This window comes from Cebus imitator, unplaced genomic scaffold (assembly GCF_001604975.1).
Source record: "Cebus imitator isolate Cc_AM_T3 unplaced genomic scaffold, Cebus_imitator-1.0 Scaffold188, whole genome shotgun sequence".
Taxonomy (NCBI): Eukaryota; Metazoa; Chordata; class Mammalia; order Primates; family Cebidae; genus Cebus; species Cebus imitator.
The window spans coordinates 4,300,792-4,317,497 of record NW_016107503.1 but is presented as its reverse complement, the minus strand read 5'-3'; the positions used below and the strand labels follow the sequence as shown (position 1 = coordinate 4,317,497).

At 51.6% G+C, this 16,706-nt stretch overlaps 1 protein-coding gene across 1 annotated transcript; it reads right to left on the bottom strand.

Annotated features, from left to right (window-relative positions):
* Positions 1-5,135: 5,135 nt before the first annotated feature.
* Positions 5,136-7,712, bottom strand: C2CD4D (C2 calcium dependent domain containing 4D). The gene has a single exon (XM_017546225.2). It carries the CDS (start codon positions 6,290-6,292, stop codon positions 5,231-5,233), a length of 1,062 nt encoding a protein of 353 aa, XP_017401714.1. The 5' UTR covers positions 6,293-7,712; the 3' UTR covers positions 5,136-5,230.
* Between the last annotated feature and the right edge of the window lie 8,994 nt (positions 7,713-16,706).

Below are 16,706 nucleotides of genomic sequence, written 5' to 3'. Positions count from 1 at the left end.
GTGGCACCTGGCATGGAAAGGGCAGGCAGCTGTCCCTTCCCTCTTCTGCCCTCTCATCTCACCATCCTCCACTCCTGCCCAACCCTGGGGCTTCACCCTCTGCTGCCGTCAGCGCCTCCGTTCTTAGGTGGCACTCAGAGTCTCCCCATGGCTGCAGATTGAGGGACAAAGGTAGACGTGGAGGAGGACTTTTCAGCTCCTGGGGTCATTGACAATGGATGAGGAGTGAAAAAGAGGAGGGGAAGTTTTGGGGACCTTCTGCACTGAGAGTCTGAGGGTATGTGTCTATGCCTCTGAGGCTCTGATTATCTCCGTGTCGTTTTGGTAAATGCGGGTCCACGCATCCACATATGCTTCTCTGCACAGAACAGGATGTTGGTCTGTCTGGGGGCTCTGCCCCTGGGGCAGGTTTGAAGTGAGAGGTAAGGTGCTTTGCAGCACCCACCCCCACCCAGCACCCACCAGCTGACAGGAGGAGCCAGCAACATGCAGGGGGTGGGAGTGCAGTTCTGCTCCCCTCCAGCCCAGAACTCCTCAGTTACCCCATCTCTGTCTCTCCCAGCAGCTCCCGCCTGCCTGTGGCTCTTCTCCAGCTCTCCTCTCTCTATCTTTTCTCCTCTTTAGGCGTCTCTTCCTCTTGACTCCGGGTCTCCTGGGGCCCTCCCTGACTACCTCTCACTGCCCAGCAAGGGCAGGCACAGAGTGGAGGTCACACAGAATGCCTGCGGATCGGATCTACACGGGCATCCCGAGACACTGCAGGCGAGGCTGCCTCCCCTGGTTGTGCTGCTTGGCGCTGCTGTGTAGGGTGGGGAGGAAGCGTCTGGAGATTGAGAAGGCAGGAACCTGGCCTCTAGGCCTTTGAGCATCACATGCTTCCTAGGCATTCTCGACCCCTCCCCTGCCCTAAGCGTGAATAGCTTGAGTTTATTTTCTTCCCAGGGCAAGGAGTTCCCTTGGTTCTCCTACTGTAAGTCCCCCTTGCCTGACCTTTCTCCCTCTTGCTGCAATCACATCCCCTTTTCTGGAGGAATCAGTCCTTTCAAAGCAGGGCAGTGGTTATTTCCTCTTCGCATACATTCTTATGTAAGGAAGAGGCTGATAGGGATCGGAGAGTCATTTCACCCCCACGTGCCCAGTCTCCTTATCAGAGGCGATCTCCATGCTGGGGGCAAACACTCTGGAAGGGGTGGGAGGTGGCGGTGGTGGCGTGGAACTGGGGAGCAGTCCCCAACTTCTCTTTCCCTCCCTCCCCACCCCAAACCACAGAAACCACTTAAGGCTCAGCACAAGCCTGCCCTTCCAGGGAGGGCCTGGGGGTCAAGGTGGAAAACCTGTGGTGGCTGGGCAGCCTGCGGTGGCACACACTTCCCCAGCCCCATCCTCGGAGGGCCCTCTCCTTGGCATGCCTGATCCAGTGATTAGGAACAACCTTTCTTTGGGTCCTAGGGGTTTCCACGCCTGGGGAAGCCTCAACTCACTGGAGTGACTCAGAGAAAGGCAGTGCCTCAACCGTTAAAAAAGGACAGCCCAGGCTCTAGAAACATCCGTAGCCTCCAGATCTCACAGTCCCCGCCCCTCCCCCTTCCTGTCACAAAGGCCACTGTGGGTGGAGGGAACAGTGGGAGTTTGACCCCAGCTCCTGGCCTTGAACTTTCCGGGATCCTGCTTGTACCACGCCTCTACCAATTAACATTTATAGTCACACAGGCTTGGAAATGGCAAGGAGGGTTGACATGCTGGAGTGCTGACATTCTTGGAGCAGAAGCACTTGTGAGAATGCGGTCTGCCATTTACTAGCTGTGGGCCCTGAGGGAAATCTCAGCCCTCAGCTACCACATCAGTAAAAACGGGCCAATAGTACCTGTCCTGACTAGTGGATTTTTTTTTGAGACCGGGTCTCCCTTTGTCACCCAGGCTGGAGTGCAGTGGCTGGATCTCAGCTTACCGCAGCTTTGACCTCCTGGGTTCAAGGGGTCCTCCTGCCTCAGCCCCAGCTAATTTTTGTATTTTTTTGTAGCGATGGGGTTTCACCATGTTGCCCAGGATGGTCCTGAACTCCTGAGCTCAGGTGATCCGCCAGCCTCATCCTCCCACATTTATCCACTTATCAAAGCGTTAGAATTACAGGGATGAGGCCGGGCACTGTGGCTCACGCCTGTAATCCTAGCACTTTGGGAGGCCGAGGTGGGTGGATCACCTGAGGCCAGGAGTTCAAAACCAGCCTGGCCATCATGCTGAAACCCCATCTTAAAAAAAAAAAAAAAAAAAAGAATTACAGGCGTGAGCCACCACACCTGGCCGCTGACTAGTGTTTATAAAAGTGCTTTGGGGCCACAGAAATCTGCACACTGGAGGGCTTCTTAGGACCTTATTTTGCACACACCCCTCTGTCTCCCTGACCCCCATGTTTTCGTACTTTGGCTACCCAAGATGTTCCTCCAGCAACGCTGGGACCCCTATCACAGAGCCTCAGGGCTGTGAATGCTGAGTGAACTGCTCCTGGGAGTAGTGCCTTGGATTTCCTCACAGCCTCCCCTCATAGCCAGGTGTGGTGGTGGGCACCTGTAATCCCAGCTACTTAGGAGGCTGAGGCAAGAGAGTCACTTGAACCCAAGAGGCGGAGGCTGTAGTGAGCCAAGATCGTGCCCTACACTCCAGCCTGAGAGACAGAGCGAGACTCTTGTCTCCAAAAATAAGCAGTTGGGTTGCAGTGGGGGTGTTTGGGTGGAGTCACAGTCAGAATCCTTCCCTCCAGCTAGGGCTGATCCCCAGGCAAGCTTACTTAACCTCTTTGATCTATTTCCTTCTTTGTAAAATGGGAATAATAATACCTACTCTAAGGGCGGGGGTGGTGGCTCACGCCTATAATCCCAGCACTTTGGGAGGCCGAGGCGGGTGGATCACGAGGTCAAGAGATTCAGACCATCCTGGTCAACATGGTGAAACCCCGTCTCTATTAAAAAAAAAAAAAAAAAAATGGTGGTACCTACCTATAGTCCCAGCTACTCAGGAGACTGAGGCAGGAGAATTGCTTGAACCCAGGAGGCGGAGGTTGCGGTGAGCCGAGATCACGCCATTGCACTCCAGCCTGTAACAAGAGCGAAACTCCGTCCCAAAAAAAATAAATAAATAAATAAAACAAATAATATCTACTCTACTGAAGGGTTACGACAATGAACTGAGATAACACAGGTAAAGTTCAGGACCTGGTCCAAAGTACTATGGTTAAAAAAAAAATTCCTCTTTCTGTCCCTATAATCTTCCTTTCTCTTTATCTGACCCCTCTTTTCTATTCCCTTTCTTGCTTTATTTTTCTCTGTAACATATCACCAAGTAGCATTCTTTACATTTTAATGGTTCATTTTGTCACTTTTCTGATTCCCATGTCTGTTTCAATCACTGCTGTATCCAATGCCTGCCACTGCACGGTCCCTCCCGAAGTATTTGTTGAAGGAATGCATGAATGAAGGTTCTATGGCCTCTAACTTTCTTTCCAGGTACTTTCAAATGGGCATCAAATCCAGTTTCTCACTAAAGGTTGTTATGGGAGGATTTGTGGGCTAAAACAGAAATACAGTATCAGGGTAGACCTATATCTACACGTAGGCTTCCCAGAATTCAAACGTAGGATTTTAAACTGGCAGGGTACCACACTACCATCTTAGGGAAGGAGGCCCCTTGGGAGTCAGCAGCTGGCACATTGTGAAGTGATTAAGAGCCCAGAACTGGAGCCAGATTCTCTGAGTTCTTTCCCTTACTAGCCAGCTCTGTGAGTCTTAGATCTTCTCTTTACTAGCTATGTGAGGCCCAAGGTCACGTTGGATTACAATAGTATTTATACCCTTATAGGAGGTGCCGGGAGGAACAAATGGCTTGACTAATTGTTGGAACAGTTCCTCGTGTAGTTATAATCCACGTGCAGTAGTTAGCGCTTAGGATTGTTTGATCAATGCCACCACCTGGTGGACACCTGAAGCAAGAGTTCTCTGGCCCAGGGGTGGGTAGGGGAGGAAGAAGGAACTGGAGAGCTGTCTGAAAGAAGCGTGTCTGTGTGTGTGTGTGTGTGTGTGTGTGTGTGTGTGTGTGTGTGGTGCTGCAATTTAACGTGTCCAGGTGCTGAGGTTTTGTTGGATCCAGCAAGCGTAGCCCTGGTGCAGGCCACAGCTGGCACCTAGAAAAATGAGAAAGGGCTCAAGGCAGAGAGAGAAAGAAGCTGGGTTGGCCTAGTGCCTACCTCCCTTCTTCCCTTCCTTCTCCAAGCCTGGTCTGAATCAAGAGGAACTGGGTTCTGGGAAGGTGGAGGGAGAGAGAAGGTCACTGCTGACGTTAGGGACATGCAGGTAGAGGTAAACATGATGTGACCTACATTTATCCACCTCCCTCCACCCCCACCTCCTTCTGGCTGGAGGAGCCTCCTCTGGAGCTCCTGAGGACAGTTCCCACACTTTGGTAATACCCTTCCTCCCTCCTCCCAGTCCCTGGGAATGTCTTCATTCATTTGGTACCTAAGGTCCTCTCTGGTTCTTGGCTCCAGACATGCCCCTTCCCCCAAGTGAGGCACAGGTGTGCCCCCTCCCCACCAAGGGAGGCACAGGTGTGGAGAGGCAAGAGGGAAGTCGTAAGACTAAAGGGCACTGTGTGTTCATCTGGCATCCCCTGACTCACTCCCAAGACCCAGAAATTTCATCTGTCTTCAGGACAGATATGGGTTTCAAAGGGGCACAGGAGGGGAGTGTTAATTTCCTCTGTGCAGCCCCAAGGGACCCCCAGTGGAAGGTGGCTTGTGTTGGTTTCTGTCAGAGTGACTCAGTGACTGAAAGGCTGATTGTTCCAGAGCCCCTATTGGACAGGGACCTTAGGACCTACTTGGCCCAGATCTACCGAAAGAGCATCTCTTGAGGATGGAGCCCATGGCCCTGCATATTTAACAAGCTCTTCCAGGATTTCTGATGTCTGATTATTCTGACGCTCCTTCAAGCTTGAGGACCACTGCTTAGGGTCTCCTCTACTCAGACCGTCCGAATGAGCATCTTCCCCCCGCGTATGGCCGAGATAGAAGGAAGAAGGGTAGGCTCTACGCCCGAGCGTGTAAGGTGCCAGCAAGGGGAAAGATCTGGCTGGGAACAAGCGGACACTTTATTAGCAAAAATAAATACAAGCCAGGCAGGGCGGAAAGAATGCGGACCGCAGACTCAGTGGAGACGTGCTGAGGAAGCCAGGGGCTCGTCTACAGGCTGAGATGGGTGGGCGCCAGGGAGGACCCGGGACCTAGTCCCGCACCCAGCGGGGGCAGCAGCGCAATGAGGGGCGTCTCGCATTCCCCCAGCAGCATATCCCTGCGAAGTCCCGCGCCCCTGTCTAGCACCTTGGCCCTCAAACTGCGGGCGGCCAGGTCCGGCGGCCCGAGCCCGTCGAAAAAGAAATCCTCGTTGAAGATGGGGTTGGCGCTGCACTTGACCACGCGGCTCCGCTGCTCCTGCGGTCGGACGCGGGGCCGCAGCCTCAGCACCACGCAGCAGCCGCCGCCGCCGCTCCCAGGGCGGGAGCGCGGCCTGGGCAGGTCCTCGGCGCTCACCAGGCGCAGCCGCAGCCGCCCGGGCCCGGCCTGGTACTCGGTGGAGAGCCGCAGCTGCCCGCCGCGGGGCCCCAGGCGCAGCACGCTCTCGCGCGTGGGCCGCAGCTGGCAGCACAGGAAGTCCAGGTGGAAGAGCGGCGGCGTGGGCGGCCCAGCGCGGCGCGGCGGGTGCGGGCTGGTGTCCGCCGAGCTCGCGGGTTCTGGGGACAGCGAGTGCGGCCTGGGCACCTGGCGCCGGCACAGGCCCGGCCGCGGGGAGCCAAAGGGCGACGAGTCCGGCGACGAGGCCGTGTCGCTGTCGGGGGCCCAGCAGAGGCGCAGGTCCGGGGCGGAGACGTGCAGTCGGGACTGAGGCGCGGGGAGCTCCGCGGCCAGGGCGGGCGGCGGCGCGTGGAACAGGGACTCGCGCCGGCGCGTGTGCGGGCTCTCGGGCAGGAAGGCCCAGCCTTCGCGACCAGCCAGGTGAGGCAGCGAGCAGGCCGCGGGGAGGCCGCGCCCGGCCAAGTCCCGCCGGGCCGCGGGCTCTGCGCCGCCGGGATCCCGGAGCCGAGGAGGGATGAAGAACTGCGGGATGCGATCCGGGGTGAGGACGTTGGGGCAGGCGCCGGTGGGCGGGCCCGGGGCGCGACGCTTGGAGAACAGGCCCGAGAGCGCCCAGCGGGCCCCAGGTTCCGCGGCCCCCACCTTATAGCCAGCTTTTTCCAAGAGCCACATGCGGTGGGCTGGGTAATGGAATTCCGAATTCCGCAGGGCCGAGAGGATCCCAATCCCAAGTCTCAAATGGGAGTGCTGGGCGGAGCGGGGCGAAGCGAGGAGAGAAGAGGAGTCAGAGGTGGATGATGCTGGGGTACACCGGACGGTCGGCCACCGCGCCCCTGTCTCCGGACCCACTGGGAGCGCAGACCCCTATTTGAGGATAAAAAGAAAGGGTGGTGAAGCCTGGGAGGATGGGGAGAAATGGAGGGAACCAGGTCCAGTCACATTTTCAGATACGGGCCTCGGTCACCAAGCACACAGATTCTCCCATTGGTACTAAAGATGTGCCCCTGACTTTAGAGGGCCCAACACACCCACTAGAACCCTAGGGTACTATTAGGACAAATAGGATAATAACCGCGTTATAGCAAAAGGACCCAGATCCCAATCCCCTGGAAGGGACACCTCGTCCTAGGCGGGCTCACACCCTTCTCCCCCGCCCATTTCGAAGACGGGTTTTCCTCCAGGAACCAGTCTGGCGCTCCTCTGGACTCCCTCCCTTTGCCAGGCTGCCCCGGCGCAAGCTTCTCTGGCCTGAGCCATCCTTCAGTCCTAGCCCCACCTGCCTCCTCTGGCTCCTCCCTCCCCTCCTCGAGTAGCTGGAAGCCAGAAGAGGACTCACTTCTGCCCCTGGCAGCCAGGGGACACACCTGGCTACTGACCTCAGGGCACCCAGGGCTGGTTCAAGGAGACGCACCTCCCGGGGGCACAGAATCCCACCCCCGGTAGCTCTGACCCTCCAGCTCCCGCGCCTCCCAGCCCTACCGCATCCCGTGTCTGCGGGGCGGGGCCGGGCCGTTGGGTCGCCCCTCCCACTCCCCACTCCTTTTCTCCCTAGGAAATCTCTGAGCACAAAGGCAGCATTGATTCTCCGCCAACCCCAGAGCAGTCTCCGAAAGGCTCGGCCAGCATGCGATCGCCTCACCCCTGCGCGGGGCCACCAAGAGCACCGTGTTCCGACCGTCCGCCCTGGGATCCAAGCCCGCGACCCTCTCCATCGCGCGCCCGGAGTGCAGGCCTTACCTGTGGGTCGCCTCTGGGTTCTGGCCTCAGGCCCTGACACGTTCAGAGCCAGAGGGGAGCAGCTTCCTCTCCAGCTTGCTCCCCCAGCGCAGTCCTTCTGGGAGGTGCTGGCAGGGGCCTCTGCTGCCTACGTCCTACCTCTTTTCCTGGATAAACACAGCTCTGTCTGCGCAGCCATCAGCCCAGCCTTCCGACTTCCTCCAGCTGAAGCCAGGTTTCTAGCAGCAATCCATTCCTGTGCCCAGGCCTCTTCTGCTGGGGCTGGGCTGCTTAGGGGTTGGGGAGGGCTACAGAGAAGAGGGAGACAGCCATCAGTGGACCTGGCCTCCCGTCTTCTTTGGTGCTTGGTTCCCACCCCAGCCCTCCCAGGTGGAGTCTGTCTTATGTAAAACCCTCCGTGTTGGAATTCTGCCTTGGGCCCCAGTGCCTTGTTCTGGAGCCATTCCAATAGCTCCAAGGTAGAGTGACTTGCAGTGATCAGTTTTCTGCGTTACTCTGGCTAATAGTTCTCTGAATTATTCTGGCTCAAGGAAAAGTGGCCAGGCTCAGGATTTCTGGACATAGAATGACTGAAGATAAAGCTGGGTCCAACAGGCAGGATCAAGCTGGCCTATGCCCTCTATCTCTGGCAGATCTTAGGAAGCACAGGGCACCACGGAGAAGATGAGACCATTAGTTGCACACCTACTATCCTTCAGTCCCTGAAAGGCAGCAAGGAGGGCCGGGTGCGGTGGCTCACGCCTGTAATCCTAGCGCTTTGGGAGGCCGAGGATGGCGAATCACCTGAGGTCAGGAGTTCGAGACCAGCCTGACCAACATGGAGAAACCCCATCTCTACAAAAAATAAATAAATAAAAATTTTTTAAAAAAGAAAAGAAAAGAAAGGCAGCAAGGATAGTTCCTCTTCTAGGACCACTCTTCCCCTTCATCCTGCAGCTCTGGAGGCCTGCATTGACACTCTCCCATCTAAATTAGGGCACCTGCTGTACACTTTCACAGTACCCCATACTTTTCCTTTATGGCATTGATTACGGTTTCCCCCCTCTATTTGTGTGGTTATTTGTTTAATGTCTACCTCTCTTATTAGACTAAGAATAATAAAAACAGTGCTTAGTGCAAAGCAGATACTCAATCAGGGTGTATTTGATGAGTGAAGAAGTAAGCAAAATTTGTTCGTCCAATCAATTTGTTCATCCGTTCATTGAAGTGCCTAAAATGTACCAGGCACTGTGCTGGGTGTGAGGATACACAGAATAGAGAGCTAAGGGAAAAAATAGACAATAAGCATGCAAGCAACAATAAGACAAATTGTGAAATGCGGGAAACAAACAAGATGAAACAAACCAAGGAATGCAATGATTATTTTGTCATCTGATACTTGAGGATCTTAAGAAAGTAAGTGTTTCTTTTGTGGAGATCCCTGGCAGCCTCCAGACCTTCCATTCCTGTGGATCCTGGCTCAGCTCAGCCCTGGTGGTGTTTCTGGGAAGGGCCAGTCTTCTTGAAGTGCAGCTGTTTTCATGGCTTTGGCATCAGTCAGATGGGCTGGGAATCTGGATTCTGCGACGGACTAGCTGTGTGACCTCTAGCATGTAACTTAATCTCTTTGGGACTTACCTTTTCCATCTGGAAACCAGAAGAATAAAACTCTCAGAGTTGGTATGAGGATTAAACAAGATAACACGTGGGCATCAGTTAGGCTGACATCCACTAAAAGTGTGAGAAAACAGAAAACCCAACTCAGTCTGATTTAACAATATGGACACTTGGCTTCCATTATAAGAAGTCCAGAAGTAGCATAGGACCCAGGGAAATTTGATTCTGTGGCTTCATTCATTCATTCAACCACAGTTATTGAGTACGTACTCTGTTCCAGGCACTATTCTGGGCTTTGGGGATATTGCAGTGAAAACTCCTCTGGCAAGATGTAGTTTATACTTTAGTGGGGGAAGAAAGACAATGGACATAAATTTCATAAAAGTATGGTTTATTAGATGGAAATAAGTGTTGTAGGGAAAATTAAGGTAGGGAAGGATGAGTGAAGGCACCAGGGGAGTATACAGTTTTGGTTTTTTTTTTTTTTTTTGAGGTGGAGTTTCACTCATGTTACCCAGGCTAGAGTGCAATGGCGCGATCTCGGCTCACCGCAACCTCTGCCTCCTGGGTTCAGGCAATTCTCCTGCCTCAGCCTCCTGAGTAGCTGGGATTACAGGCACGCGCCACCATGCCCAGCTAATGTTTTGTATTTTTAGTAGAGACGGGGTTTCACCATGTTGACCAGGATGGTCTCGATCTCTTGACCTTGTGATCCACCCGCCTCGGCCTCCCAAAGTGCTGGGATTACAGGCTTGAGCCACCGCGCCCGGCCTGGAGTATACAGCTTTTAAACAGACTGGTCAGGGATGGCCACCTCATTTCAGTACTGATGTGAAGGAAGGAGAAAGAATAGGGAGAAGCATTCTAGGCAGAAGGAATCACAAATGCACTAGTCTTAGGCAGGAACATGCCTGTAGCGATCCGAGAGGCACAGGGGCCAGTGTAGCCGGAACAGAATGAATGAGGGGAAGACGAGGTCAGAGAGGTAACAGGGTCAGACTCTGTCGGGGCTCATAGGCACTGTAGCAATTTTAGCTTCCACCTGTGGTAAGCTAAGGAGTGATATAACTTGGCTTATGTGTTAGAAGTTTCTCTCTGGTGGCTGTGTTAAGAATAGAGTGAAGGCCGGGCGCGGTGGCTCAAGCCTGTAATCCCAGCACTGTAGGAGGCCGAGGCGGGTGGATCACGAGGTCAAGAGATCGAGACCATCCTGGTCAACATGGTGAAACCCCGTCTCTACTAAAACTACAAAAAATTAGCTGGGCATGGTGGCGCGTGCCTGTAATCCCAGCGACTCAGGAGGCTGGGGCAGGAGAATTGCCTGAACCCAGGAGGCGGAGGTTGTGGTGAGCCGAGATCGCGCCATTGCACTCCAGCCTGGGTAACAAGAGCGAAACTCCGTCTCAAAAAAAAAAAAAAAAAAAAAAGAATAGAGTGAATCGGATAAGGGTCACGGTAGGGAGAGCAGATAGGAGATGACTGAAATAATCTTGGGATGAGATGATTGGGACATGATCAGGACTGTAGTAGTCAGTTTCTGGATTATTCTGAACATAAGGGTAAATAGGATTTCCTGATGGATCCATCTTCATCCAAAGAAAGAGAAGCAGCAACTGGAAGAATGAAGTTGCCGTTTACTGAAAGGAGGCAAAATCAGGTGCTCAGTTTGGGGTCTGTTCAAGCTGAGATGTCTGTGACAGATCAAGTGGAGATGTCAAGCAGGCTGTGGAGTCTGGAGCTCAGAGGAGAGGTCCAGGCTGGAAGTATAAATGTGGACACCAGGAGAAGCGTAGACCGAACTTAAGCCATGAGACTTGATGAAGTATAGGTAAAAAGAGAAAGGATCCAAAGACTGAATCCTGGGTGCTCCAACATTGAGAGGCGGGGGAGAGGAGGAACCAGCTGTGCCAGAGGATGAGGCAAAGTGAGGTAAGATGAGGACTGGGAATTGATCATTGGATTTAGTAGTGAGAAGTTATTTGTGACCTTGACAAGAGCAGTTTCAGTGGAAAGGTGGGGCAAAACCTTGATCAAAGTGGGCTCAAGAAAGAATGAAAGGAGAATGAGTGAGCAAAGACAACTCTCTTGAAGAGTTTGCTGAAAGAGTAGGGGAGAAGTGGGGTCATGGCCAGAGGAGGAGGTAGAATCAAGGGAATTTTTTTTTTCTTTTTTTTTTTTGCAACAGAGTCTCACTCTGTTGCCCAGGCTGGAGTGCAGCAGTGTGATCTCGGCTCACTGCAACCTCCGCCTCCCGGGTTCAACTGATTCTCCTGCCTCAGCCTCCTGAATAGCTGGAATTGCAAGCGTGTGCCACCACGCTCAGCTAATTTTTGTATTTTTAGTAGAAATGGGGTTTCACCATGTTGATCAGGCTGGTCTCAAACTCCTGACCTCAGGTGATCCACCCACCTGGGCCTCCCAAAGTCCTTGGATTACAGGCGTGAGCCACCGAGCTTCAGCCGGGAACATTTTTAAATGAGAGAAACATTGGCATGTTTGTATGTTGATTGGAAAGATCCAATAGAAAGCTTTCTATTGGATCTTTCCAATTGATAATGCAGAGAGAAGAAAAAATGTTGTTGGAATAGTGCAACTGGGTAGACAAGACCATTTCTTATGTTGTGCATAAGAAATAGGTCTAGGGGTTGTCGTTTCCCTGCTGTGTGGACAGATGCTGGAGAGAAGGTAGAATAAATGTGTAGAGACTGGCAGGTGGAGAGATGTGATGCCTAAAGCTTGCTCTCTTCTGAATGCTTCTGATTTCTCCACGTAAGAGGAAGCAAGATCATCAGCTGAGAGTGATGATAAGGGAGAAGGTGTGGTATCAGGAGTTTGAGTAGAGAGGGTAAGGACTCGAACAGCTGTCTAGGAGAGCAGGAGAATGAATGGCTTTGGGAACTCAGGATGATTGCAGGACTGCATTAAGGGCTCTCTTGAGGGTAGTGATCATGACTTTAAACTGAAACTGGACAGCATGGTTGTGTGTTTTTTCTCCAGCTGTTCAGCTGTGCAGTGAGCAGTGGAAAGATGGACAGAGATTTGGAATTAACCAGGTTGTGCTAAATTTTTGACAGTTCACTTTCCTCCTCCCTCTCCTCTTCCATGTCCTTCTCTGTGTGGATGTTAAATGAAGGCTCTGCACCAGTGGGACTGAAATTGACCACACATCAACCACAAGCTGGCTGCATTTGTCAGGGACTGGCCAGGAAAATGGCACTTGCCAAGTGGCTCAATGGAGGGAGTTTAACACGGAGCTTGTGGTGTCAGAAGAGTTTAAAAGGCAAACAGGATGGTAAGGGGGTGTCTAGAAGGATCTGCAACCATGGAGACACAATCACTACTTAAGTTCCCTCCCAAAGCAAAGAGAAAGGGAGAAAAATCCCTTGTGTGTTCGTCAGGCTTCTCTAGAGGGACAGAATGAACAGAATATATATCTATGTAAAGGGGAGTTTATTAAGGTGTTTTAACTGACACGATCACAAGGTCCCACCAGAGGCTGTCTGCAGGCTGAGGAGCAAGGAAGCCAGTCTGAGTCCAAAGCTGAAGAACTTGAAGTCCAATGTCCAAGGGCAGCAAACATCCAGCACGGGAGAAAGATGTAGGCTGGGAGGCTAAGCCAGTCTAGTCTTTTCACATTCTTCTGCCTGCTTTTTATTCTGGCCTTGATGGCAGCTGATTAGACTGTGCCCACCCAGATTAAGGGTGGGGCTGCCCTTCCCAGCCCCCTGGTTCAAATGTTAATCTCCTTTGGCAACTTGTGTTGCAGGCACACCCAGGATCAATACTTTGCATCCTTCAGTCCAATCAAGTTGACGCTCCGTATTAACCATCACACCTTGCTTCTCCCTCTTCCCACCTTCCAATGTGCCACCAGGGCCTCCAAAGCCAGTTGACAAAAGAGACTGGAAAATATAGTTTGCAGGCACCCAGGCGCTGGCCCTCTGCAATATAAAGCAGAATGTGGGAAGGCTAGGGATCTGTGAGCCCTCAGGCAAGACTGGCAGATGTGTAGCCAAAAGTTGGCTTGATTGGAACAATGAAATATCTGACCTGGAAGGAAGGAACGTCGTTGTCACCTCATGTAACCTCATTTTTACAGAATGGGAAACAGACCCAGGAAGAAATGATGTGCCAAACAGCAGCAGAGTTGAGATTAGAACCCATATATTTTATCTCAAAGAGCATTATTCTTTCTTATACAGGAAGGGTCTTCAGATTTGAGCAGAGCTCTCCTTTGAGTGGGAACTCAGAGTGCTGTCTTCTCACCTCACCCAGCACCATTGCTGCCACTCCTTGAGAATTTCCCAGGTGACCCAAGGGCCCTGCCTTCCTTTCTAGGTGCCACTGCAGAGAGATATTTAAGGGTCTAGGCAGTACAGTGTTCTTTCCTGGGTCCAAGCAAGATGGAGAGGCAGAGAGGGGACAGGCCTTTCCTCCAGGACGCAGGCAGCTGCTACAAGGCTCCCCGGGCTTTGAGTCTTGCTTCGCTGTATGTCCTGTGGCCTAGTGGTGGCCTAAGTGTGACTTGGCCACCAGTGCTCATGGTGGGCTCTGGCATGTGATATGGTTGGTGATAACTGCATCTCGAAGCTCCTTCTTCTCAGGACCTGCAATGAATGACCTGTCTCTGCAGTCTTGGTTCCAGAAAGGTCTCAGCGGCCCCCTCCTTTAAGAGCTAGTCTGAGCTGCTGACATCCCCTGCCTTCGTGAACTGGTTGGCCTTGTACCGCCCTTATTCATTCTTTGGTTTCTCTTGGTACTTGACTCAGGCATCTGGAGAACATACATCCTCTGCTTAAAAGAGCTTTTACGTTTTCCTGAATGGCCTGCTGGATTCCAGCCCCATCTACCTGTGCAGTAGCTGCATTCCTCGTAAATGCACTATAAGTGGGTATGGGCTTCCAAATGTGATGGCAGCAATGTCCCTTGTTTCTGCCAGACAATGTAATGCTCAGCCTCTGAGAGAGGAGAGGCATCTGCCAAACCCTAGACACCAGAGAAGTGCCCCAGCAGCTGGGACATTTTCCCTTTCCAAGACTCCTACCTGCCCAGCTGGCCTTACCCAAGGCTGACACTCCCAGCCTGGCTGTGGGCCTTGCCTGAGAGGCTCTCACCTCTGTGGATTTCTACCCTGTGCCTTTTTCTCTTAGACAGTGACCTCAGCAGAGAAGCGATGGGATGCATTTAATCTATTTTAGCATGGAAACTCAAACACAGCTGTTTAATTTTTCTTCCTTTTCTTTTTTCTCTTTAGGCCAGTCAAGTGAAGCAGCGGGAGTGGAGATGGAACAAAGAAATCTGCAACTGGCTGTGATCGATGAGCTGTAAACACTGCTGCCCTCGGAGCAGCCTCCTCCTTTTCCTGACTGCATAGGAAGGATGGAATGTATTTCCTTCCTTCTTCTGGGAGTGTTTGAATGAAGATTAGACTCTCCTTGACCATGAATGAAGAGCAACCAGTTTTTTAGTATACAGTAATTTAGACTCTGGGTCTAGAGTGTAGATATCACGGGCACCGTGAAAGTGCAGGAGAAAAGGTTTTTATGCAGGTGGATGGGAGAGGAAATTGTTGATTGTCATAAACTTTTGGGCTATGGCCTCCAGTACATCTGTAGCTTTTGGAAGGCGCTGGATTGAGGCCCTTCAAATCCGTGTCCACCTATCCTTTGCCCATCATTTGGGAGTGATGGCTTAGGAAGCATGTGGTCTAGGTACTGGAGAGGGGCCTGACCCTCCTACCTCACCACTGCTGCTGAATTTGTACACAACTCTCTGACCTGGTTCCATGTCACAAACGGTTTCATTCCTTCTGATTTCCTGAATACCCAGCTCCTGCCCTGGATCCTGGAACCCTGATATATGCCTGAAGCTGAATATTTTACTTGCCAGAATAAGAGTTTTTACATAGACTCTTTCACCTTCTACGGGCCCTCCTGTCAAACTGAGGCCGTGGCTGCTGGCTACTCACCTAACTCATTTTACTTACTTTCTTTTTCTTTCTTTCTTTCTTTCTTTCTTTCTTTCTTTCTTTCTTTTCTTTCTTTTCTTTCTTTCCTATCTTTCTCTCTTTCTTTCTTCTTTCTTTCCTTCCTTCCTTCCTTCCTTTCCTTCCTTTCTTCTTTCTTTCTTTCTTTCTTTTCTTTTCTTTTCTTTCTTTCTTCTTTCTCTTTTGTTGTCGTCTTTTTTTTTTGTGAGTCTCATTCTGTCACCAACACTAGAGTACAGTGGTGTGATCTCAGCTTACTGCAGCCTCTGCCTCCCAGGTTCAAATGATTCTCCCACCTTAGCCTCCCCAGTCTCTGGGATTACAGGCGTGTGCCACCACACTCAGCTAATTTTTGTATTTTTTGTTAGAGATGGGGGCTTCACTATGTTGGCCAGGCTAATCTCAAACTCCTGACCTCAAGTGATCCACCCGCCTCGGCCTCCCAAAGTGCTGGGATTACAGGCGTGAGCCACCATGCCTGGCCCCTATTTTACTTTCTTCTTCAACATATCGTTAGAATGAAAACATGCTGAAGGGATGATGGTGTTAGAAATTTCCCATGCCACTATCTAATAATTGCCTTAGGCAAGAATGATCAATAAAAGCTAAAATTAATGGGCAAAAGTGTGACGAGAAACAGGATATTTATACAATCTCAAAGTATCGCCCAATAAGATACTTATTAAGAAGATAAAAATTGTAATTTTCAGGCTGGGCACGGTGGTTCAAACCTGTAATCCCAGCACTTTGGGAGGCCGAGGCGGGTGGATCACCTGAGGTCAGGAGTTCAAGACCATCCTGGCCAACATGGTGAAACCCCATCTCAAAAAAAAAAAAAATAGTAATTTTCAGTGGAGAAATATAGCAGACACCACAGTGATCAACTGATCAAAGGGAACATTGGCACGAATGGGACAAATCAGCATCTCGTTGCTCTTGCCATGAAGCACTGAGAAGGCCACAGCCTTGCTGCTGAAATATTGCCGACAAAAATGCATAACTTCAATCTAGTTATGAGGAAACACTGGAGAAATCCAAACCTTGGAACACTCACAGGACAACCAACTTGCCCTCTGAGAAACATGTCGGTGAACTGGGTTCCAAACAGTGTCTCGTGCCTGTAATTTTTGTACTTCAGGGGGCCAAGGCAGGAGGATCACTTGAGACCAGCAGTTTGAGACCAGCCTGGGCAACATAGAGAAACCCCATGTATACAAAAAAAGAAAAAAAATTAGCTGAGCGTGGTGGCATGCGTCTGTAGTCCCATTTACTTGGGAGGCTGAGGCAGGAGGATCTCTTGAGCACAGAAGTTTGAAGCTGCAGTGATCTATGATCACGTCCCTGCACTCCACCCTGGGCAACAGAGCAGGACCCTGTCTCTAAAAAAAGAAATTAAGAAAAAAAACCAGGTCAAAGTCATGAAAGACAAAGAAAGAGGAACTCCTTCAAATGAAAGGGGATTAAAAAAACATGACACCTGCAGGGCGCCGTGGCTCACGCCTGTAATCCCAGCACTTTGGAAGGCTGAGGCGGGCAGATTACTAGGTCCGGAGACCAAGACCATCCTGGCTAACATGGTGAAACCCTATCTCTACTAAAAATAAAAAAAAAAATAGCCAGCCGTGGTGGCACCCACTGCAATCCCAGCTACTCTGGAGGCTGAGGCAGGAGAATCGCTTGAACCTTGAAGGCAGAGGTTACAGTGAGCCAAGATTGCACCACTGCACTCCAGCCTGGGCAACAGATCGAGACTCTGTCTCAGGAAAA